We start from the raw sequence: 23938 nt of genomic DNA, 5'->3' as shown, positions 1-23938 counted from the left end.
GGTTTTTATCATTAGCCACATGCTCATCTGATTCACATCTGAAGCAAAAGTAAAAGTAAAAGTACTAAAAGTAGCTAGAAGCTAAAAATAGCAAAACTGATACCGATTTTTACACAGCTAAATATTACCTTGTTCAGTCATTGTTCCTCATTACAGTTCATGAACCCTAGATGATGATGATAATAATAATAATAATAATAATAATAATAATAATAATAATAATAATAATAATAATAATAATAATAATAATAATAATAATAAAGTATGACTACATTTACAATGTCTATTTATTAAAAGCAGGTTCAACAATGAACAGCAGGTGGCAGCAGTACGCCTCTGATGCGTCTAGGCTGCAACACCCGAAGAAGAAGAAGAAGCAGGGGGGGAAAAAAAGACATCGAAGAAGAAGAGAATACGGATGCATCGCCATTTTACTTCATTCATTAGTATCGAGGCCTTCCTCGCTGTACAGGTAAAATAAAACTGACAGGTTGAAGATGAGATGGTAGCAGGTCCTGTAGTGCAGAGTTAACTGAGAGCTGCTGTCTTATCGCTTCTGTAGGAGGCGTAAGAAAGGACGGGGGCTGAACGTACCGACGGAGGCTCGGTAGCTACCTAGCATTAGCTGTCCTAAATCACACTCCTTCGTTAAAAGAATAGTAATACTGGTGTTACACAGAGTGGTAAACGAAACGAGGACGCGGCACTGAAACTGCTCACGGTTTATAACCATCTCAGCGTGTTGATAATTATAATTTTAGCACGAGGTCGAGCCAAACGTCCCGACATTTTAGCGTTAGCAAATCGGCTAACTCCCGATTTGATGCCGCGCTCATGTTTACAGTTCTCACACAGGAAGGATGAGGAGGTTGTGTAACTGTGGTTAGAGCCTGTAGTGGTGTTATATAACTGTGTTTGGAAACTGGAAGTGGACGAAGTTCATCATAACTAGTAGCGTCGATATTAATGAAACTGCAGATCGTGTGACGCAGGCAGCTTGGTTGACCCGGGTTAAACTCTGGTCCCCTTTCTGACACTCACTGAATTTATTATTATTCTGTTACCAGCTAAAAATGTCTGTTTCACTTTACATTTACCGACGTGGTGGTTCCTTAATCCGTGAAGCGGGCCTGCTAGTTAAACTGAGTTAACAAGGGGGGCAAAATTAAGACCTAAGTCTCAGCCAAGGGCCAATTTCAGTCAATATTTATTGTTAAAAAATCAAAATTAACCCTTTTCATTTTGTTTCTTAGTAATACACTGTATAACAAAACATAAAATAAGTACAATATATATATAACATTACAATTTAGAACATTTGACTTTGAAATAAGAAGAAAATACAGAAAAAGATCATTAAAGCAGGTTAACTCACATCAGATGCCTGACATCTTTTCTTGGCTTCAAGTTTATCAACAAGAGCTTGATCCGTCTCATTCGACATTCTCTGTTGCTCTGTCTCAAAATCAAAGATTGCAGACAAAGTCCAACTTATTTTTCTTGTCTTCAAAGTTGGTTAATTGTCATGAGAAGTCTACGTGTGGGGTTTACATGTTCTCCCTGAGCACGTGTGGGTTTACTCAGAGTTCTCTGGTTACCTCCCACAGACCAAAAACATGTTAGGTTAATTGGTAACTCTAAATTATCCCTAGGTGTGAGTGGGAGCATGAATGGGTATTTGTCTCTGTGCTTCCCTGTAATGGACCAGAGACCTGTCCAGGGTGTCCCCCACCTCTCACACAGTGACTGCTGGAGAGAGACACCAGCTCCCTGCGACCCTGAAAGGAGCATGGGGGGAAAAAGGGTGGTGATTGGATTCTCTGATGCTGAAACTTTCTGAACCCAGAAAAGGTTCAGACACCTTTATTAGCTTTTCAAAGGAAGATGCAACGTGTGAAATCACACATGGGCTGCAGTCAGTAGCTGTTCTGCATGAGCAGATCAACAATAGTAATAATAGCAGAGTGCTGTTTATGTTCCTCATCCTTTTCAATATGGAGCAGCGACCCAACCTCACTGTAGGTCCAAACAAACGTCCAGGTATTCACCGTTTTGGATGGAACTGTTTCCATGCTCCAGACTGCATGTGCACCTCGTTGCCTGGCATCCGTGTTGCCAGATACATGAAAATGACTGTTTTTATCAGATTGTTTTAGGGTCAGGTCCCCCTCTTTTTCTGTGCACATGTTCACCAATCACAACACGCAAATAATCTCACAACCTCCCCCCTTTCACAAAAGCTTACCTCAGTCAGCACATGTGATAGTTTGCGTCAGAATACAATAATTTTAAAGTGACAGTACGATAGTTCGTCATTTCCTATCTGGCAACCCTGCCTGGCATGGAAACTACAGCAGGTTCAATGAGCACAGCCGTATCCATGGAAACATGTTTAGTTTTTCTTATTTATTCGTCACAATAAACATTGGGGGGGGGGGTGTCATTTTCAGAGATTGTTCTAGAGTAAAGGGGGCTTAAATGCTGTTACGTCAACAAATTGATGTTGTTGTTGCAAGTTTTATGTGTGAAGAGCTGTAATCAAACAGCTGCAACTTAGTTGGTCTGACAGCTGTTTTAGTTTCAAGGATCATCTTATTTTCTTTATATATTTGATTTATGTCGCTCTTTATTTTCAAATTGTAAAATGTTGATTGATTTGTTTCTGTTCGTCTTCCAGGCTATCCAGAAGTCATCATGGTGAAACTTTTTATCGGGAACCTCGCCAACAGCACCACTGTGGAACAGGTGCGGGAGCTCTTCGAGAAGTATGGCAAAGTCACGGAGTGTGACATTGTCAAAAACTTTGGCTTTGTGCACATGAGCAGCGTGGCCGAGGCGGAGGAGGCCATCAAGAACCTCCACCAGACCGAGCTGAACGGCTGGAACATGAATGTGGAGCTGAGCAAAGGCCGGCCCCGGACCTCCACCAAGCTGCACGTCACCAACCTCTGCGACGATGTCACCAATGAAGAACTGCGGGTCAAGTTTGAGGAGTTTGGCCCCGTGGTGGAGTGTGACATTGTGAAAAACTACGCCTTTGTGCACATGGAGAAAATGGAGGATGCCATGGATGCCATTGTCAAGCTGGACAACAAAGCTTTCAAAGGTGAGCTCACGGGCAGGGAAACACTAGTTGTCTGAATTGTGGGTTGTTTTTGTTGAGTTCTCTAGTGGGCTGTCTGTAACGTAAACAGAATGGATAAGCTTTGCCTTGATTTATTTGGGCTGGAAGTAATAATGTTAATTTTGCCAGTGTCTTTTAGAAAACACACCTGCAGCTGGCGGTAAAGATCGTTTGCCTTTGCAGTCCTAATCAGTCAAATGCTGTTAATATGTTCTAATCGGTGAGATTCTTTTCGTGTTGAGCCCCATGGTCTTACGTGTGTCTTCTCTTTCCTCATAAGGCAAGCTGATGAAAGTCAAGCTGTCCACCAGCCGCCTCCGCACTGCTCCGGGAATGGGAGATCATAAAGGCTGCTATGTCTGTGGGAAACATGGCCACTGGTCGAAAAACTGCCCAGTCGATAGGGATGGCGACGGCGGAAGAGGTCGAAGAGGCCGGGTCCCCCCGCGCGGCATGGCCTCGCCCCCAGCAGCTGATTACATGAGTAGCTCTGTGTATAGTCAGGCCGGTTACTCTGGCGGGTTGCCGCTGCAGCAGCAGCAGCCGATGCCGCCTCTTCCCGCCCCTCAGAGGTTTGGCGGTTACGGCTCAGACCTGGGGGATCAGTATGCCAACAGGGCAGCGGGCTCCTATGCAGACGGGTCGACGGTTTACGACCAGGACCGTCTATACAGCAGCGTTGACTATTATGAGAAGTACAGAGCTCAGTCTTACGGCTACGGGGAGGAGCAACACATGTCCTACATCCCTCCTCCTGCCCCTCCCCCTGCCTCCCTCTCCAAGCTCTCATACGGTACAGATCCATATGACCATCAGGCACTGGCTACACCTTCATCAGCCACTGCGTACTATACACAAGAGTCCGCCAGACGAGCACCAGTCCCCTCAGCAGTCCCCTCAGCAGTTCCCTCAGCAGTCCCATCAGCGGTCCCCTCAGCAGCCTATTCCCACGTCCAAACGAGGTTGTCACCAGAATCTGCCTCCAGGAGCTCCTACCCTGTTTTACGGCCCAAGGATCCTTATACGCAACGCTATGCACCTTACTAAAGCAACGGTGCCAAGGTGAGCCACAAAACAAGCCAACATGATCGGTACCGTTCACATTTTATTGTAACATGTTCTTTGTGCACCGGGGTCTCAGAATGCTTTTGAGAAGTTAGTATCTCCTTGGGCTGTGACTAGTTGGAGAACGGTACTCCTGAGGGAGTTTCCAGAACGTCTCGAGGGTTCTCAGTTTCTATGCATGGGTCAACAAAGCTTTGCAGTCTCATCACTTGAATTTAGAACATCGTAGAGAAATTTGCGCAACAAAATTCCTCTCAAATCGCTTGCAGAGTTGTCGGGAGGCGTCTCTAACCCGTCCCAATTCTGTCACGCGTGTCTCCAACTTGTCTCCAGAGGGATGGGTCTGTATTTGGACATCTGCATGGCAGAAAACGTCCAAGGCTCCAGCCGTTGTCCAGATCAAAACATCACGCCGATGATATATCTTTGGTTTTAAAAAACTCATCCAGATCTGCCCTTCGTCCTTCCTAAAGCGTGCTCCAGCACAATAAATCAGAAACATGAGGGCGTCCAAGGTCAGGGTTCGTACAGGTGCTTGAAATCCTTGAAAGTGTTTGAATTTTAACAAGGTGTTTTCAAGGTTTGGAAAGTGCTTTATTTCTGTACAAAGTCCTTAAAAGTGCTTGATATATAGCGCACAGATTTGTAATTAAGAGCACTAAAAGTTAAATCAAAAACCTTAATTTTATACTTTTATGTTAAAGGCACGAAAAATAGGGAGCGGCTATTTTGACTTTGATGAAGTCTCAAAGCCTCCCTGCCGCTCAGGGTAAACTGAATTTAGAGGATTTTTTTGTTAAATTACTTTTTGTTCTCCGGTATAGAGGGTGTGTGAGAGACATTTCAAAACATAACATTTTGTTATATTTTAGTTTACTTTGTCCCTGCTATCTAGAATACTGTCACAAGACGTTATAAATAATACAAATTAATAATTTTATATGATAGTGAATTAAAATGGTCTTCTTGAGTTTAAATTTATTGTTTTATCTCCAAAGTGGGGTGCTGGCAAAGTTTGAAAATTGACCTTGAAACTGCTTGAAAAGTGCTTGAATTTTACACTGGGGAAAGTGTACGAACCCTGCAAGGTGGGAAGAAACTGAGCTGAGGCAGGTATTTACCCACCTCAGCAAGTTGCCGATCACAGGTCGCAGACGCTCAAGGTTTCAAAAGCGTGTCCGTTTTCTTCCAGCCGCAGCTCAGCGAGATGCTCCCTTTAGATTAAAGCAGCACATCTTTCTCCAATTGCTTCCGGGAGTTATCGGCTTTTGAATGGTCCGCTCTCTTTTTGCAGGTCCATATCCTCCAGCTGCACGATGCCACCGGCGCGAGACGTGAAGCTAAGAAGGTGCAGATATCCCCTGCAGGAAGTGTCGGCGACTTCCAGCCCCCCCCCCGCTCTGCAGATTTTCAACGACGTTTTTAGCAGAGTTGTCTTTTTCTACTTTGTTCCTCTCGAGTAGTTAAAATCCCCAAAATATTTGTTTTTGTTTTTTTAATTTGAGTGTTTTTGTTTTGCTGTATGAACATTTTTTAGGTGAATGGGTGGTACTCATAAATGTATGGGTTGCTTGTAATGCAAGAGTCTTATTTTGTTCCTCTACAAGTGATGTGATCTGACTTATAAGTCTATAAAGACAAACATTTTTGTTTTGACAAAGACTCTTCAGATGTGATATGTTTTGTGCACGAAGGAGTGAACCTCTAAACGAGCTGTAGGTTGACAATGAAAATCGTCACAGTCCTCTCATAAAATAGACAATAACGGGAGGAAAACTAACCCAAACTGATCATTTCACAGGGTTCGTACGCAGCCGAGTAAAGTTTGGAATTTGACTTAAATTTTGTCCTGGTCTGGATAAGTATGGAGTTTGGAAAGAAGGTTTTTTCAACACTCTTCCCCCTCCGTTTTAAGAAAAAAAAAGTTAAAAATTTGATTATCTGAAAATAATTTAATTTAAAGATAATCTGCTCAACCAACCAGAGTACTTCTCTAACTAATAATGAATAAAAATGGAATGTTGTCGTCGTAAACGAGCCGTTTCTTTAACTTTAATGCTTCTTGGTTTGAGTTAGAGACTTAGAAACCACAGCCTGCTCAGTCACACAGCTTCAGGTTTCATGGGTCGATGTTACTCAGGTTGGGAGAACAGACAGTGAAAAGAGTGAAATCTGTACAGTTTTTACCATCAACACCGTAGGAAAAACAATTATTAAAGTGTTATCTTTTGCAGTGTTTGGTTTTTTTTTTGGTTTAGTCAGATTTTTTTTTAATCCCCATTGTTTGCAGTTTACCTGTGAAAATGAAGCCATTTAGAAATATCTGCCATGAACGTGTAGGAAGCTTTTGTGTTTGAAAGTAAAAAAAAGAAAATGTAGGAGCCATGATTTCATGACAATACCAACCACAAACTTCATTTTGATATGCAAAATATAACCTGAAGAAGGACTTGTGCTTTATAATTAAACAATTAAAGCCAGAAATTGACCGTAGGGAGGTTTATTGAAAATAAAACGGTTTAATTTAATTTGTTTCATTTGGTTAGTCAGACTTACAGGATGGATTAAGATTACACACTTCTGCTTTCTTCATGTCCATTTCTGACATCACTCTCATATTCTCACAAATATGCATGTTTTCATGATATTGGCAAACAGTCTTGACGTGGAACAAGATATATCTGGGACATTATGACAGCTTTCTGCTCCATAATAACATTTTTACCGGCACTCTTCAGGGAAACTGACAGTAACATGTTTATCACTCAAACCTAATGGCATTCCAGCTTGCTTTGCAAATATCCAGACCTCTACACTGTAAATATTCCACTATCTTATTTCCTTTGGATTTCAGTGCATCTTCACAATATAAAAATTAACATTTTTTTAATTATAACACTTACCGTGCTCGTCTGAGATACAAGCTGGGCCATACCAGAACAAGAATGTCATGTCATGCTGGAGTAAGAAAGCAGTTGTTTTTTTTATTTTTTCACGTCCCATTTGAAATCTAACCCAGTGAGCTAAGTTTGTCCCTGGATATTGTGTTCGTTTAACACTTGAGGTGTGATTCGAAGCTTGAGGCCCTGTTTTGTGTTGAAGGTGCCTTTTTGCATCAAAATAAATTAGAAGTTTGTATTTTTCATACTAGCTGCCACTTAATAATGTATGATTTTATTTTTTTAAATAAAAAATGGTTGCATTTCGTTTTGTTTGTTTATTATTCCATGTAAATAAAATCACTAAAGTGCATTTGGAAGGCAGAGACATGGTTTTTAGAGTTACATTTAAAGATTTATATATCTGTTTTTTCTATTACTCAAAGCTAACATATGTAGTTGAATGCGCAGGTTATGTTTAATTTATGTGAAAATTAACTTTCTCCTAATGGTATTTTTTTTTTCTCTTCTTGATTTCCTTCATTTTGTGCCGTCAACACTCTAAAGCTAAAGTCGAGAAACACGGACATGACCAGCTCCGGCACAGGGCCTGCCAGACGAGGATGTGTGCCGCCATTTTGAGAAGATGTACGTGTCTCAACGTGAGCGTCCTTCGATCCTTCCAGAAAGGCAGCAGACCTAAACTCTGCAGAAAAGTTCAGTTTTTTGTCATTATTTGTTTAAATTTTCAGAAGCAGCACACAAACGAACGTGGAATTACGTTTAATCTTGAGAATTATGACATAATAGTTCTTAAATCACTGAAAACGTGACCTTTTCAGTTTTTGTCTTGTCTATTGTGTGCGCATATGCTAACCGAAAATGCTTTGTAAATCAAAAACACATATGTTTGCTTTATTAAAGGTGATAAATAACACAACATTGTAATAATGAAATGTCTACTTTTCAGAAACATTATATGAACACACACACACACATAAAAAAACGTATAGTACAGAGTGACGCACAATGCTCCTCACAATATGGCTGCCAAAAATCTCGCCTAGCGCCGCCAGTGGCCATTCCACTGTTTCTCGAACTCAGTTGTCGTTAGCAGTGCTAACAAAAGTTAGCCGAGTGCGTTGCTGTTTTCCGGTGACGTCGGTCAGTAAGTCTCTACGGTCGCCATTTCATTTTCCGAGACTCGACACTCACACGGCAGTTTATAGGTATGAATTTATTCACCCACACGGTAAAGTTTTAACGCATTTTGTTAAAATGTTGTGAAAATGACCTATATGCGCCGCGGATGAACTCAAATCGTTGCGCTTAATTAATGACTGATTCCGCAATGCTAACTTCCGCGGTAACGATGGCGCGTGCAACCTTTACCGTAGGCCGAAGCTTAAATACGTTTGGGAAAAACAAAATGGTACACATATCTTTACTGAGCGGGGTGTATGTAGTTTTTATTTACTGAACAGTATTTGTTCGGTCTTGTGCCACTACTGACATAGAATCAAATGAAACGGTTGATGTTTTTGTAATCGGCTGTGTAGCTAACGTTAGCTTCGGCGCAGATTTGTTAAAGCGTGTTCCGTTCCTTTCTCTTTTACATACAACTGCAAAACTATTGTGTCCCAGAAGGTCCCACAATGTTCCCACTGGGCTGGGCTGGGTTGTGGGACCTTGTGTGATTATATCCTGATTTTTGCATCGAGAGCTAACTATATTAAAAACTATTATTAGGTTTATACTGGTGCTAATGTAGGCGGGATACAACCATGTTCACACTTGGAAAGTATGGGATTTGATTTCAGAATATATTGTTAGAAGAGCCTGTTTACATAAATTATCTCAGATATATACCAGTAGAATACAAAGGAGACTGAAACAACAACAAAAACCTTACTAACTATGCTACAAGTTGTTCTAATAGTATGTGAGGGGGAAAAAAAATGAAGTGTTTTCCAAATGATCTGTCTGGAAGTTGTTTTTTTCATTTCAGTATGAAGCCCTTTAATGACTTTTATCAAGTCTATATGACTCTCTGGCAACTAAACATGCAGAAAAGATCATAAATCCTAAGTTACATCCATCTTGAATCTGCCTATACATCTGCAGATCATTAACTATATGTTGTAAATGCAGAGTAAAACTTTTTTTACAACATTGCCAAGCCCTAAAGCATTATTTCTTACATTTATTTTCATAAAAGCACCACTGTATAAACCTTTACAGCTGTTTAAACATCAGAAAAAGCTCAGAAACCTAGAAAATTTGAGTCTGGGGATTTAGATTGGATAATGTGTGGGAATCCTGTGTAGTTAAAACCACAAAACTGCATACAAGAATTTCTCAAAATGTGGGGAAAAGAAATGTTTAGAATAAATTTCCATTTCATTTAACTCTTTTTGTTCTTTTCATCTAGTGACGAAAAGTCTCCACAATGGTGAAAATCTTCATTGGAAACCTGTCCCCGGACACTACGTCGGACGAGCTCCGCTCTCTCTTCTCCCAGTACGGCAAGATCTCAGAATGCTCCATCGTCAAGAACTTCGGCTTCGTGCACATGGACAACAAGACCGAGGCAGAGGAGGCCATACGCAACCTCCACCAGTACGAGCTAAACGGCCAGCCCCTGAACGTGGAGCTGAGCCGTGGCAAGTCGAGGGGCTCCACCAAGCTGCACGTGGGCAACATTGCGTGCACCAACCAGGAGCTGAGGGCCAAGTTCGAGGAGTTTGGCGCGGTGCTGGAGTGCGACATTGTAAAAAACTATGCTTTTGTTCACATGGAGCGAATGGAGGACGCCATGGATGCTATTATTAAGTTGGATAACACGGCTTTTAAAGGTGAACTCTTGGGGTGGGTGTGATGGGGAGTTTAAACTAGTGTAATGAAATACTGTCATGAAGTTTTGAGCTATTTTGAAATTCCAGGTAAGTCGCGGACGGAGCGCAGGTGAGTCAAAGGAGAAAAGCCAGCATGGTTTCAAAGCTGTTATCCGTAATTTCTTTAGTTCGTTCCAGGTGTTTGTTTGGAAAGGACGGGCACAAACTGGGGATGTGGACTCGGTCGTTCATTGATAACTGGTTCTGGGCTTTCAGCTCAGCCGCGGTCAGTTTAATTTTGGGAGCAGACGCGGGCCGGCTACCGGTTTCGAGGTGTACCCCGCGGTGTTAAGAAGTCGCGGTGTCAAAAACAGCGGGGTTTTTCTTCCCTATCGTGTCGTTTCTGCGGTTTAAATATATTTTAATAAACGAGACGCGTCCTTCTCTTTATTCCGTTCGGCGTGTTTTGTCAGTCTGCCTATTTATATCTGTGCATCAAAATTACAATAAATATTTTTAGTGTTACACCATTCTGCCTACAAAATAACCCATAAGCATTATGTGATTTTATTTAGGCAGCAAAATTCCAAGTGGTTGCATTGGTTTCGCTAAATAGAAGCAAATAAGTCGTGTGACATTTTAAATTTAATATTCTGAAACCGTATCTTTGTTCAGTATTATCGTACCGTCAGAATCTCATCCTGGCCTGTGCCTAATTAGTAGTAGTAATGAATACTGTATTCCATCTGTACTTTGTTCAGATGAAACTAATGCATTCTGAGGGTAGCTGTTTATCAAAATAAGATATGTATGTAGTTAATTTGATTTTGCCTTTCACATCAAAGGGAGAAGAAAACCGAAACATTACGGATTTCAGCTTTAGTAATCAAATGTGGCGCTCAAAGTAAAAGCCATGTCTCAATGCTGCTTTTTAAGAGTCTTATGTCACACAAGAAATGTCTTGTGAAATGTCTACCAAATGCAGGTACAAGTCCTCACTGAGTGTTCTCTTTTTAAGGAAAACTGATGAGTGTGAAGCTTTCCACTAGCCGCCTGCGTACTGCGCCGGGAATGGGAGACAGATCGGGGTGTTATCGTTGCGGGCAGGAAGGCCACTGGTCCAAAGAATGCCCCTTAGACCAAAACGGCTTCAACCGAAACGGCTCGGAGCCAAACTCTGAAGGATTCGATCCCTCGAGATTTGGCGGGCGCGGTCACAGCCGGGGTTACCCAGACTTCAGCGGCGCTCCGGAATTCGACGGCAGCTACGGTCATGGTTTTGCTCAGAACGCCAACATGGCGGCTTACAGAGGAGGCGCGGGCTACGAGGGCGCAATGAGATACGGGCCCCACCCAGGTTACGGCATGGGTACTGTCGCCGATCATAGCATGGCTCGGATGTACGGCAGCGAGGCGGCATACAGGGGCAACGGCTCCGTCTACGGTGCGGTACCAGGCTTCTCGGTGCGGCGGTCGCCTTACGAGGAACGGGATCCTTACGGGGTCGTGGACTACTACGAGAAATACAGGGCAAGTTACGGAGCCAATTATTTCGAGGAACGGCGTGGTGCTCCTTTGCCTGGGCCCGGCCCCGCAACCACCACCACCACCACACCCATGAGGGACCGTGTGCCCCCGTCGAGCGTCGACCCATACCAATGTCCTCCCCTCCCTCCTGCAGTGGCCCCGGTGCCCTCATACTACGCACGTGAGCGGAGTCCGATACGGAGAGTCGCCGGCGAGACGGGTGGATTTACATACGAGCGTTCGCGCCTTTCCCCAGTGACCGCAACCCCAAGAACCACGACCTTCGATACGCGGGACGCCACCGCTGAGCGGGCACGCTTTACATACTAAATCTTCTCTGTCCTAGCTAAGTGAGAATTTACTAACCTCAAGCAGGTAGGATAGCCTAAGTGCCACTGGAATCGATTAAACTCCAACAGAGCTGTGTATCGTTGTTTTCTGAAGCCAGAAGTCTGTTCTCTCTCTGTGTATGAAGTGTGCGGGTGGGCAGCACTGACAATTATTCACGTAGTTTTTATTTTATTTTATTTTACCCCAATTCTATTAACCAGCAAGTAGCTTTCAGTTTGATGGGGGCACGTGGAATATTACGCAACAATCCCATTCCAGGTTATGTTTATGTACAGTACAAAGATTGGCTCCACTTCATTTCTCTGTTTCTGTCTTGTTTGTGCAGTTCTCAGACGATCTAGCCTTGTGTACGTGCTGGTAATGGTTTTACCTTTAAAATGGATCCCCAATGTAGTAAGGACTGGTGTATATATATATTTCTCCCCCCCCCCTTAGATAAAAGATGCATGTTTAAAACCCTCTTGATTAAATCGGTGCATGACGTTGTATGTGTAAAGGTGAGTCTGCATTGATTAAATCTTCGTTTTGTTAAGGAGTTTTTGGTGTTCCTCTGTGCATCGTAGCCTTTTCGTTAGTGAAGTTCACATTATTACTGCCTGGAACATGAAGCAGCTGCAGAGCTCCGGTGACGGCTGGCACCTCACTGGGCTGGGACTGTGGTTCTCGAAGTTCCCGGAATGAGTCACAGGGGCTCGCGGTCCCGTCGCTTGCTTTCGGCAGGTTTTCTCCCAAAACAGTCGGTCGCCACGGGGCGATCTTTGGTGATATTCGTCACGTGCGTCTCCAACCCACTGCATTCTGACACCCACGCCTTCGATAAATAATTACTGAAAAGAACCGGTCCAAATCTGCCCGTCTCCATTTTCAAAGTGTACTCAAGCAGGTTGAACGTTAAACATGAGGCACGGCCGCCAAGATGAGTAGAAAGCCGGCCGAAGCCATTTTGAGTCATCAACTAGTCTCCTAACAGTCGCAGCCCAGTGAGATACAACCAGAGCGCTTCACCAGATGTGGACCTGTGTAGATATCAGCTTTTATTAATATTATTATTACATTCAAACCCCCCCCTTTTTTATATAGTGATTTAAAAATACTTCCTGTTCTTGTGATAACGAGGTTCCAGATCTTGCAACACAACCTGATCTCACAGCAAAAAAACAAAAAACATGTCTCTAAAGGCGTTCACTGCCACAGTTTTTGACGTTTTGTTGTCTTTTTTTTATGCACAAAACAGTTCATACACCGATTGGATCAAGGACTTGCTGTTACTTTTCGGCTTCCTGTTTTCTCCTTCATTGGAAAATATTTAGTTTGGATTTACTCATTTAAAAAGCACACAAGGGATGTTGGACGTTACCAGCAAATAGTTAAGATATAAAAAAAAAACACTTGTTTTTATAGAAATTAACTCCTTAACAATTTAAAAAAAGGGAAAGTTTTTTTTCTGAATCACTAGAGTTCTGGGTCTGACGTTCAACTAAACATTTTAGATGTAGAAACACAGCTCTTGTTAAAATGTGTTACTTAGAAAGTTGCGATGGTGAAATGAATATTTCGTGTTCATATTCTCAGGGTTTTTTTTAGTGGGACCAGGTTGTGTTACAATAAACTGACCTCAGCTGACTCTTTTGTCTCGTTTTTTCTTTCCTTAATAAAATCTTTGAGTCTGAAAGCAGACGTGTGCTGTGTCTTCTGATCAAACGTGAAATGGTTCTCAACAGAACAATAAACAGGAATTTGTGTGAAAAATCCACCAGTTGGATAAATTCTTCAAAAGCTTTTGGCAAATCAGCTTTAACGTTCAGAAACCACCTGGTCTGGATTGTTATTCCTGTTCCAATGTTTTATTTTACAGCTGAACATTCTGGCTTCACAAACTTCCTATATTATGTAATAAAGATTTGTTTTTTTAAAGATAAGCAGAGGAAACTGGAATGCACTGTAGTTGGGAAAGTTGCATCATGAAGCCTGAGCAGCTTGGAAAAGACAAACCACTTATCATCCGCAGAGGGAAATTTAGCATGAAAATAAAAAAGGGGTAAAGTGCAGAAACAAGCAGTAGTGAAAGAAAACGTGCAAATAATTAAAAACTTAGCATGTTGGTGTAGATTTTAATAATAAGGTTTAAAATCGAAGCGACGGGACTTTCAGTTCCCATCCAGGGAGGAGCCCCAAGCTTTAAACTGGTGGGTTGAACTCCACGGTCCTGTTCTGAACTGCAAAAACTCCCCGGAAGGGAAGAGAAACTTCTTCAGCTACAGAATAAAAGTCCTGTTGCACGGGATGAAAGTGGAACAAAGAAAAGAGGTGGTTGTAGTAACATGTTCAACACTGACCACAGGGTGTCGCTGTTCACTCAGCTGCAGGGTGGAGGGTGTCCAGTCCTGGTCCCGGAGGACCACTATCCTGCAGGTTTCAGATGTTTCTTTGCTCTTCAGCAGCTCTTTAAGCTCTACAGAAGCCTGTTAGTCGCTCAGTCATTTAAATCAGGTGTGTTGAAGCAGAGAAACATCTAAAACCTGCAGGACAGTGGCCCTGCAGGACCAGGACTGGACCCCCCTGCTTTAAATGGACCTGCTTCAAGTTCAGGGGTGGAGTGCAGTTATTTTCCCCAAAGCTCCATTTAAGGAACTTGGACAAGCCAACAGGCTAAACTTAAGAAACAATATTTAACAGTGTTGTAAAGATTTAAAAAAAGGTTTGCATGAACTGCTAAGAAATTTTGATAACCTGAGTTGTTTAAAAAACAGCAGCTTTGGATCCGTTTAGAGCTAAAAAAACATGTCAAGTTTGTCAAAGCAGGTTTACATCAGCATCAGTTTCACGTCAAAACAGCCAATTGTGAAAAATTCAGTGGTTGTTCATGTAGAGAGCACCAGCAGTGACATGTAGCACTGCTGGGGTCATCGAGAGGTCACAAACAGCAGGAGTTCCATAATGTTTCTGCATGAAGATACGGGAAATGTTAAAGACAGGAACTGCTTTAAGACTGCAGGCCTTTGACCTGGGGCTATTTGTTGGTCTTTTTGACAAGCTGAAGTGAATTTTGTTGTCATAAAACAGCTTCGGTCTTTAAAAAAAAAAAAAAAAAAGGTTATTTTGGCAAAGAAGATATCAGGAAATTCCAGCCAGATGTGACCCTGAATGCTCTGGAAGTGCTGCTGCTATTTCACAATCAGCCTCGAAGCAAAGCAGTCAGAACAAAACTTATAAATCCAGCCCAAAGCAGCACACACACACATACACACACACACACACACACAGCTTAGGAGCTCATCAGTCTCATCAGCAACTGCAGTCAGTATCATTTATTTACATAAACTGCTCTGAAGACAGCAAAAGGAAAAAAATTGTGACAACAGCACACAGTATTCTAAATTGGAATTTATTACAGTTTTCTTAAAATACATCCTGTTTTTAACGGGAACATTTCTTTATATGTGCTGCAAGATTCTGAGACAAATGAGTCCCAATGATCAGAGTAAAAAAAAAGCAGATCATATTGTTTTTTAGTTTAGATGAGTCACTATTAAATGTCCTCTTTGTCCTTGGCCTTCAGTCAGCAGCTTGTAGCAGCCAGCTGTCCCGTGTTGTGTCTCTGAGACACGCTGGAGGCTGCTGTCCAAGTCATGGCCGGTCAACAGACACATGAGCCTCGTCAAGTCTGGGTCAAATATCAGCCAGGCAGGTCAGAGCCAGATTCAGAGCGTTCGTCCTGAAGGTCACATGATCAACGCAAGCTGGGTCAAAGTTTATTAAAGGCTGCTGTCGAAGCAGAACTCTGTTTGAGTGTGGTTTGGACCAAGTTTAAGGGTTCTACAAAGTTTCTGTGTTAAAGGGATGTTCTGACTAATAGTTATCAGCAGTTCCTTATCAGCCGTGACATCAGTCATAGAGGCTGGAGAAAGAGGCAAAAGTTTTCATCCAGGCCAGGCTAAAGGCTAGCCAAATGAGTGCCATTTGTTTGTTTTCCAGGCCTAAAAAACAACTCTTTCTCTAAAATGACAGACCAGTGTGAAAGAACGCTACATGAGGTAATAATGAACCTCCACACTTTTGCACGCCAACGTTTGTTGCCATTTTCTCAGCTGAACATCGTCCGTGTCTCTGCGTGAGTGCGGAGCATAGACTGCGTATATGTCGATGGTGCAAAGACTGCTGAACGTGGAGAAAAACCTGTCCGTTTAAAATGGAAAGTTGATGCAGACAATCAATAAAAGATAGAGCATGTTCGATTTCCAGTTCTTATGTCATTTTAAATAAAATAGTTCAGCTATTTTGAAACTAGTTTCTGCAAAAATTATAGGTAATATCTCACCTGCAGGGCGTAGGTTCTTGGACAGCCTCAGTTTGGAGATATAGAGTTTAGTTTTGGGTTTCCTTCTAGGACCAATAATGTTTATTTACGTGACTGATGAGCTAATGGCTAGTCCAGACACAGTCCAGACCAGAGTGGATCGGTGCCTTTCCATGAACAGTATTTTCCTCATGTAAAGTTAATACACCTTTTGTTCCAAATCCATTTTTCTCATGTGCAAAACACATTTTTCACATGTGTTTCCCATACTGCAGGTGGCATGTTGCCTTCAGAAGTTTTTACATGTTAAAACTTTCAGCATGTGGAGTTCATGTGGTTTGTTTAAAAAGGGTGGTGCCCTCATGGATGTATCCTGGTGCCACGTTCATAATGTCTATGATGAAATAACAGCGTAATGCAGAATTCATAAAGGAGTAAAAGCTTAAATATTAATGTTCACATGAGCTGCTATGAGATTTTGAAAACTGAGCTGCTTTAAGACGGATAAAGATGATATTTTTTAAGGTTGTTATTTCAGCCCCAGTGGATCCATTCAAAGTGGATTTGACCATCAGAAAACAAGTTCAGTCTTCACCGTTTCCACTAGATATAAGTCTTTACTCCACATTTAGATTTGGGACTAACCTGTGTTGATCAGTATCCGGAATATTTACCCGCCACTGAAAGGCGAGAGGTGAAAATGTTTTCCCCTGTGTGTGCGTCTGTGTGTTTGTCTCAGGTTTGGCAAAAGATTTTATGAATCACTAAAAGGTTTTTAATGAAACTCTCAGAAAGTATCACTGGATGAACATCTACAACCTGATTCAAGATGGCCGCCACAGCTAAGCACCTTGGCAATCGCAGAAACGGCTTTAACTCAGTTTTACAGACGTTCAGCCTCAGTTTGGTGAGGTGGTAGCTGAGGGTAATTCCCGACATCACACCCTGAGCACCAACATGATCATGAAAGATCTGGCACGAAAGACGGCAGCCAATATGCATTTGTTCAAGAAAAGCTAGGCCTTTGATAAAGTTTTCGTGTTTGCTCCTGATTCCTGCCACTCTGTTGGTGCGTCTGACTGACAGTCCACAGGTGTCTGAATAAGCCAGGCTATATTTACAAAGGTCAAAGATAGAAATGTGAAGCACGATACTGCTGGGATCTGATTACTTTAATCCCCTCCGTGGAAAGACAAACCAAAGAGGTTGTGTGTTTTGCTCAGGTTGTTAGTTTGTCATTCGAACACACATAAGAAAGACTTGCAGTAAATATGTTAGAGGCAGGGCACGGCTCAGCTTAAAGCCTTAATGGCTTTGATCTTGATTGAGATCTGTATCCAGGACCATGTTGGGATGCATTTGTACAAATAAAAGGCTTTCCAACAATGCTTAACAATATTTAGGAGGGTTTGGATCAACACATGGTGCAATTATGACAATGTATTTCTGTCATAATGATGAGCAGCAGATGGACTCGTTTGTTGACAAGAACCAAAGCACATAGGGGAAAAGTTTAAGGAGGATATTTACACTACTGATAATGATAAGAATAAACAGTGTATGGAGGTGGTCTCGAGACATTATCACTGGAGAGGAGAGGAGAATTAGTCCCAGTAACAGGTGAATGATACTTTTCAACTAGTTCCAACTGTTTTTCTTTTTTTGATACTTATGGAGTGGTTGTCTTTTATTGTATTTTTTTTTTTAATTGTGTTGTGTGAATGAAAGCAGCTGGCAATTCCTTTGGGATAATAAAGTATTATCTTATATGAGGCAGAGTGTCAGGATGGCAGGAGAGAGAGGCGAACCCAGAGCGCAGACTCATCGTGGTCAGGGAGAAAAAACGAATTTATTTTAAAAATAAAAGAACAAAACAAAAGGCTGACGAGGCAGCAAAACCAAACAATAACGAAGATCCAAACAAAGCATGAAAGGCAAGAAGAGGTGAGGCAAGGAACGAACCAGACGGCGCATATAAGCGACAGCGGACCGGCGACAGGTGACAGACATGACCAGGTTTAAAGAACAGGAGGTTATAAGCAACAGTGGGCACAGGTGGAGTGATTACAGAACTTGGGGCAGGTGTAGATGAGTGTGGCAGGCAGACAAGGGAAACTGAGGAGAAGTGAAATGATGACTGAGGCACAGAGACGAGACAAAACATGAAGACAAGAAAAGAAACAATCCGAATACAAAAACCCAAAGGAAACCCAAACCCTGACACAGAGGGTTTACATGCATTCCTTTTGGACCTGCCTCAGCACCATCTGCCTTGCACACAATTCGGAAAGATTTGCCAGGAATCCAGAACTATTTAGATGATATTATAGTGCATGGGAACTCCAAGGAACATCATGATGCACACCTGCATGGTGTTCTCCAGCACCTTAAAGACGTGGGCCTACAGGTCAACTTTAACTAAAGCTCATTTGGTCAGTCAATTATTCCATTCCTGGGACATGTCATCTTTAAGAATGAGTCCAGATCACCCGTCTGCCATCGCTGAAGCTGCTGCACCAAAAGATATGGCAGCTCTTTGCTCATTGCTGGGCTTAACCTCCTTGTTCAGCAAGTTTCGACTAAGCTACTCAGCAGCGGCTGAGCCACTGCGGGAGCTACCTCAAACAAATATTCAAACTGAACTAGAAAGGACTGATGCAGCAAATAAAAGTTGCATTGATCTCAAAGCAAAAAATGCTCCTGAAGGCCCAGCACTTGCCAGCTACAACTCTGAACTGCCAAAATTCATCACAACAGATGCCTCAGACTGTGACTTGAGAGCTGTTCTGGCACAGTTGCACTCAGACAATGTAGAACACGTTGCTGCTTTTGCTTCCTGCACCCCGTCACTGCACTGAGAGGAAGTACTTCACTATAGAAAAAGAGGCTATTGCTTGCCTGTGGGCAGTTGAAATATGGAGAACATATGTGTTGGAATGCAAATTCACACTCAGAACCGACCATCAAGCCCTCACCACTCTGCTAGGCCCTAAAGGAACGAACGGAGCTGGCATGAGAATCGAATGGAGTTCAGCTAGACTGAATAAAGTTTGTCAGTCGCCGTCTCCTTATTTTATTTACAACCACCACAACAGGATCCACTGTTTGAACCTTTGATCAAGAGTACTAGGGGTAAAATTTTTATCACAAGCTATCCTTAAGTACTTTAAGCACATTTCCTTGTTCGTACTTTCTCATTAAGTTAAACCACAATTGTTGTGTAAATTGAGTGACAGTATTTAATTGTTCAAACACATTCTTTGTTTCTTCTTTTTCTGTAAAAATGCTTTTAATTTCCATTCCTTTACAGAGAGTAGCTGACAGTATCAGAGGTGAGGGGGTTTGAGTGTGCTTTGGCTGGGCCAGTAGCGGTGTTTTGGTTGTCTTTGCTGTGAAACCTTAATATCCAGTCCTTAGAGTACACCACAAAGGTGATACAGTCAACTCAGTAAACTCTTCAGCATGTTTTCACATTGTCCTAACTTGGCTCCTCGGTGAGACAGGGCTGAGTGAATGGTTCCTCTGTTGCTGGCCCAACCGATCCGTCACATGATGGGCAGCAGATTGACAAGAACCAAAACAGTCAGGGGAAAAGTATGTACAATGAAAAACAAGGACCAGCATATGGAGGTAGTCTCAAGGCATTGTCACTGAAGAGAAGATGAGAATTAGTCCCGGTAACAAGTGAAAAATGAGGCGAATAACTCATTCAGTGTCATACCTGTTTCATTTTAGGTGCTTGAAGTTTAAGGAGGCAATGAGATGATGTCAGCAGAGAGCTGGTAGACAGGAGAGAGGACACAGGAATCTTTTTTTTTAAACTGTTGTCACAGAAGTAGAGAATCTGACTGATGAAAAAACATGAGCTCAAGAAAGTAGCTTTTATGCTAAGAACATAAAAAATACTAAAAAATAAGTTGTGAAAAAATCACTCCGCTGATCACTGACTCTATTGTTTATTTGGGCTCTGATTGATGGTCTGAGCTAATCTTCTAAAGCAGGAGTTGATGAGATCTTTGACCTCAGATGTGAATCAAGAATCAAGAAGAATATAATCCAAAACTAAATGTGGTTTGGAAGAACTGTCAGGATATGGGTTTTCTTTGGGTTTCTTTTGGCATTTAGAGTAGTGTTTTATTTTGTTTTGTGTTTATTGTTTCTTTTATTTTGTCAATTGGTTGTCTTCTTGTTTTGTTTTTGCTCTTTGTGTCTTTGTATCCTGTCATCATTCACTTGTCCTCAGCTTCTCAATTGTTTTCCTGCTACGTCCATCTCCACCTGCTCCTAGTTAGTAATCCCTCACCTGTGTCCACTTCCCCTAATTACCCTCTGCTTTTAAAACCTGGTCATCTCCTCCATTTACTCACTGGTCTGTTGTCGCTTACATGCATTGTCTGGTTCATCCTTATATCTTGCCTCTCGTGTTCACTACGTTTTGGATTTTTGTATTTAGTTTTTGTTTTGGTGCCACGTCAGCTTTTGTTTTTGTTTCTTTTCAGTTCTAAATAAATTAGCTTCCTCCTGGAACTTTAAATATGAGTCTGGCGCATCAGGTTCAACTCACTCTCCACCACACCTGACAAGAACAGCTTTCCTGTAAGTTTTGTTGGAACACAATGACCGAAAATGCACAAGGAAATACATGACGACTCCAACAGTCAGATGAGAACAGGGAAGAGAGAGCTTTGGAATCAGATATTCAGATATCTAAAACTTTATAAAAAGACAGCTGTTCAGGTGAAACATTTCCAAAATACAGCTATAGCTTCTGTTAAAATCTGTTAACTTTGTGCTGAAGCAGCTGAAAACTAAATTTTAGAGGATTAATAAGTTTCTGTCTACAAAACAACGAATACAGAGGCTGCAGTTGAACATCACCATCATCTTCATCAGAGCGTCGAACAGGACACAAACCATTTAGAACAGTGGTCTCCAACCCTGGTCCTGGAGGGCCACCATCCTGCATGTTTTACTTGTTCCTCTGCTCCAACACACCTGATTTGAATCAATGGGTGATTAACAGGCTTCTGCAGAACATGAAGAGGTAATTTAACCTCTGAATCAGGTGTGTTGGAGCAGAGAAACAAGGAAAACATGCAGGATAGTGGCCCTGAGGACCAGGATTGGAGACCCCTGATTTAGACCATACTGGCACAATGGTACAATACAGAGGATACAGAAGTTTGCAGTGTACTGAAAACACAAACCTAAGATCAAGGCAAGGTGACTGGTGGGGAAGAGTCAGATCTATTTAAAAGTGTGGCGGATGGAACAGGATGTGAGCTGGCACGATTAAGTGCAACTGTCAGAAAGCCCTGTCCACAGCTCCACTTAGAAAAGGAAAGGAGGGGGAAACTTGGAATCGGCAGAAATCCTTAGTTTCTCAAGAAGTACTTAGACAATCCCATGACTAATGAATAAAGGGGCACACCCCGGAAAGGTTCTCAGTCGGTTACACGAGACATGAAACAGACAACTGTGTGTCAGGGGCATTCATGGCTGCTGAGGTAGAGTCTGAGCTGAGTCAGAATGTATTCATTTCAAAACCCTGTTAGTTCATGTTAAGTACTGAAAAACCAGGACAGCCAGCTGCCCTTAAAAAAGCAGTAAAATGTCTAGAACTCAGTCAGTTCTACAGATATTGACCTTAACATTAGTTGTGGTGGGAGCTGAGACCGATCCCCAACACATATTCTGAGTGCTAACAGATCACACAAGATCTGTGTTTAAAATTTTGATATTTTTATGAATAGACCTCAGTTTGGGGGGGAAGTTTACATCCAACAGAACTGATGAGCTGAAGGCTTATCTGAACAGAGACAAGACCAGGGTAGACTGCTGCCGTCTGCCGTGGACAGCTCCACTGTGATTCACACAAACCTTATTTTATAACAGCATTAATGTTGCGTCACACACTGTTAACTACATGGGATTCTGTGATTATTTACAAGAATAAGTGGCACCAACAGGCAGCACAGAGACGTAGCACTTTCAGGCCATCCAGGGCCCCCGCCTGGCAGGACTGTCTGAATATTTCTGCTGAAATAATCATGTAATGCATAATGCCATTTAGTGTAAAGCCATGGTCTCCGATCATGGCCCACTATCCTACATGGTTCTCTGTTTTAGCACCTCTTATTTGAATAATTGGTTGATTAACAAGCTGAATAAGTTATCCAACCCCTGAATGAAGTGGCTCTGAAAGGCCAGGACTGAACACAACAGGGGTGAAGGTTAGAATAACACAGACCACATGAACTGCTAGGACATTTTTTAAGATTAGAGCTGTTTTATGACGGCTCCGCTTTGTTCAAAATTAGTCCTGTTTTTATTTCTTCAAACGGAGGCCTTTCAAGAAGCTGTCTACAACAGGTAAGTTATTAATTATTATTTAGGAGGCCTAGTTTTTTTACATGTCAGTAAATACTAATTTCTTCCTGATATTTATCTGTGCGGTGTGTTAAGCTGCATCTATCCCCAGCTGTCCTGTAAGACAGGGAGAGAATATAAATAGACTTAGTTCTAAACTGGGAACGTCCCTGAAACCGACAGGGGACTTCTGACTGGGGAAATCCTCCATGGCCAAGGCAGAGTTAATGTCTGTTTTTGCCTCCAGTCTTTGATAATAACCCCCAGCACATCATCGTGGGAACTCAGTAATTACTGTTTAACTCAGCTGAGATCTGTTTGTGTCCGTCTCGGCAGCAGGTTAGGTTCCAGTCGCCTGCTGGGTCAAAAAGTCAACACATCGAACTGAAACAGAGAGATGAGCATGGGTTTCTAAGGAAAACCTGGCACTCCTCACGCACCGCCTTTCATTCCAGAGACTAAGATCATTTAAAGATAAGAAAAGGCAGAAATGTAACCTCATCACACACTCCGAGCACTAACAGAGCTCACAGATATCGCTTGAGATTGTGCATGGTGTTGTTTCTATGTTTTGATCAAAACAGCTCTAATTCTGTCATTTCTCATTATGGGATGATCTCGGTTTAAAACTCTCACCTAAGTTCACAAAGACCTGCTCTAATATCACAGCATTTTCTAAAAAGTTATATATTTACTTTTTATAAATGCTGAGTCAGCGTTCTCACTGCTCTTTTCCTGTTTATAGTTTCTTCTGTGTGTTTTTTAGGCTGTAAATACTTCAGCATACTACTAACCTCTCATACATCACTGTTCAGCTTGTTCAGGACATTACAGTTGTAACTTTTTTTTGTTGTTGTTGTTGTCATATATAGTTTTTAAAATAGTGCACTTTATTTCAATGTTTTCTTATTAAAATAAATTTAAAAAATCTGAAATCTTTGAGAAACGTGGTGCTCCATCTCTGCTTAAGCATACTTAATTCATATATATATTTTTTGCTTTAACTTCTGTTTTGCTAAATTAAGCTTTTAGCCATTTTGCTAATTTTAGCTTTTACTTACTTACTTTTACTGGTTATTGATCTGAATTACTATTTTGTGAATTTGAACCTATAGCAGCCGTCCTATTAATTTTCACATTTAAATACAGGTTTGCTCATTTTAGTTTATAGCTATTTAGCACATTTTATTTTTTCATTACTGTTCTGATAGTTTAGCCTTTAGCTACTGTTTTGCTGGTTTTTGATTGTAAGCTATAGCTGAAATTTAGCTAATTTTAGTATTTAAGTATTTTTTGGCTACTCTTAGTTCTTAGCTGCTGTTTTGCTAATTTGAACTTTTAAATGCTGTTTAACTAATTTTAGCTTTGCACCACTGTTCTGATAGTTTAGCCTTCAGCTACTGTTTTTTTTTTTCAGCTGTTCTACTAAAATTTAGCTTTTGCTACGTTAATTTGAGCTTCAGGTTGTTGTTTCTTTGTTGATTTAATTTTA

General features: G+C 41.7%; 2 protein-coding genes across 3 annotated transcripts; both read left to right on the top strand.

The window, feature by feature from the left end:
• Positions 1 to 329: 329 nt before the first annotated feature.
• LOC108242245 (RNA-binding protein 4.1) lies at positions 330 to 7396 on the top strand. Its single transcript, XM_017426983.2, has 4 exons — positions 330 to 472; positions 2678 to 3106; positions 3405 to 4186; positions 5484 to 7396. Exons 2-3 carry the CDS (start codon positions 2695 to 2697, stop codon positions 4169 to 4171), a joined length of 1179 nt encoding a protein of 392 aa, XP_017282472.1. The 5' UTR covers positions 330 to 472; positions 2678 to 2694; the 3' UTR covers positions 4172 to 4186; positions 5484 to 7396.
• A 765-nt stretch (positions 7397 to 8161) lies between these two features.
• Positions 8162 to 13455, top strand: LOC108242305 (RNA-binding protein 4.1-like). 2 transcript variants are annotated; one of them, XM_017427074.3, is made up of 3 exons: positions 8162 to 8297; positions 9500 to 9923; positions 10921 to 13455. In XM_017427074.3, the coding sequence occupies exons 2-3, from the start codon at positions 9518 to 9520 to the stop codon at positions 11757 to 11759; spliced, it is 1245 nt and encodes a 414-aa protein (XP_017282563.1). In that variant the 5' UTR covers positions 8162 to 8297; positions 9500 to 9517; the 3' UTR covers positions 11760 to 13455. The 2 variants fall into 2 exon arrangements, with proteins under 2 accessions (XP_017282563.1, XP_017282564.1); XM_017427075.3 differs by having other exon boundaries at positions 8239 to 8320.
• The last annotated feature ends 10483 nt before the right edge of the window (positions 13456 to 23938 follow it).

The sequence above is a fragment of the Kryptolebias marmoratus genome, linkage group LG7 (genome assembly GCF_001649575.2).
Source record: "Kryptolebias marmoratus isolate JLee-2015 linkage group LG7, ASM164957v2, whole genome shotgun sequence".
Classification (NCBI taxonomy): Eukaryota; Metazoa; Chordata; class Actinopteri; order Cyprinodontiformes; family Rivulidae; genus Kryptolebias; species Kryptolebias marmoratus.
Note: the sequence above shows the minus strand (reverse complement) of the source record. Positions and strands in the feature narration are given on the sequence as shown.

Coding starts and splice junctions, on each gene's coding strand:
- LOC108242245 (XM_017426983.2), top strand. CDS start 2,695: ATGGTGAAACTTTTTATCGGGAACCTCGCCAACAGCACCACTGTGGAA. Junction 3,107..3,404: donor GGACAACAAAGCTTTCAAAG/GTGAGCTCACGG, acceptor TTTCCTCATAAG/GCAAGCTGATGAAAGTCAAG.
- LOC108242305 (XM_017427074.3), top strand. CDS start 9,518: ATGGTGAAAATCTTCATTGGAAACCTGTCCCCGGACACTACGTCGGAC. Junction 9,924..10,920: donor GGATAACACGGCTTTTAAAG/GTGAACTCTTGG, acceptor TCTCTTTTTAAG/GAAAACTGATGAGTGTGAAG.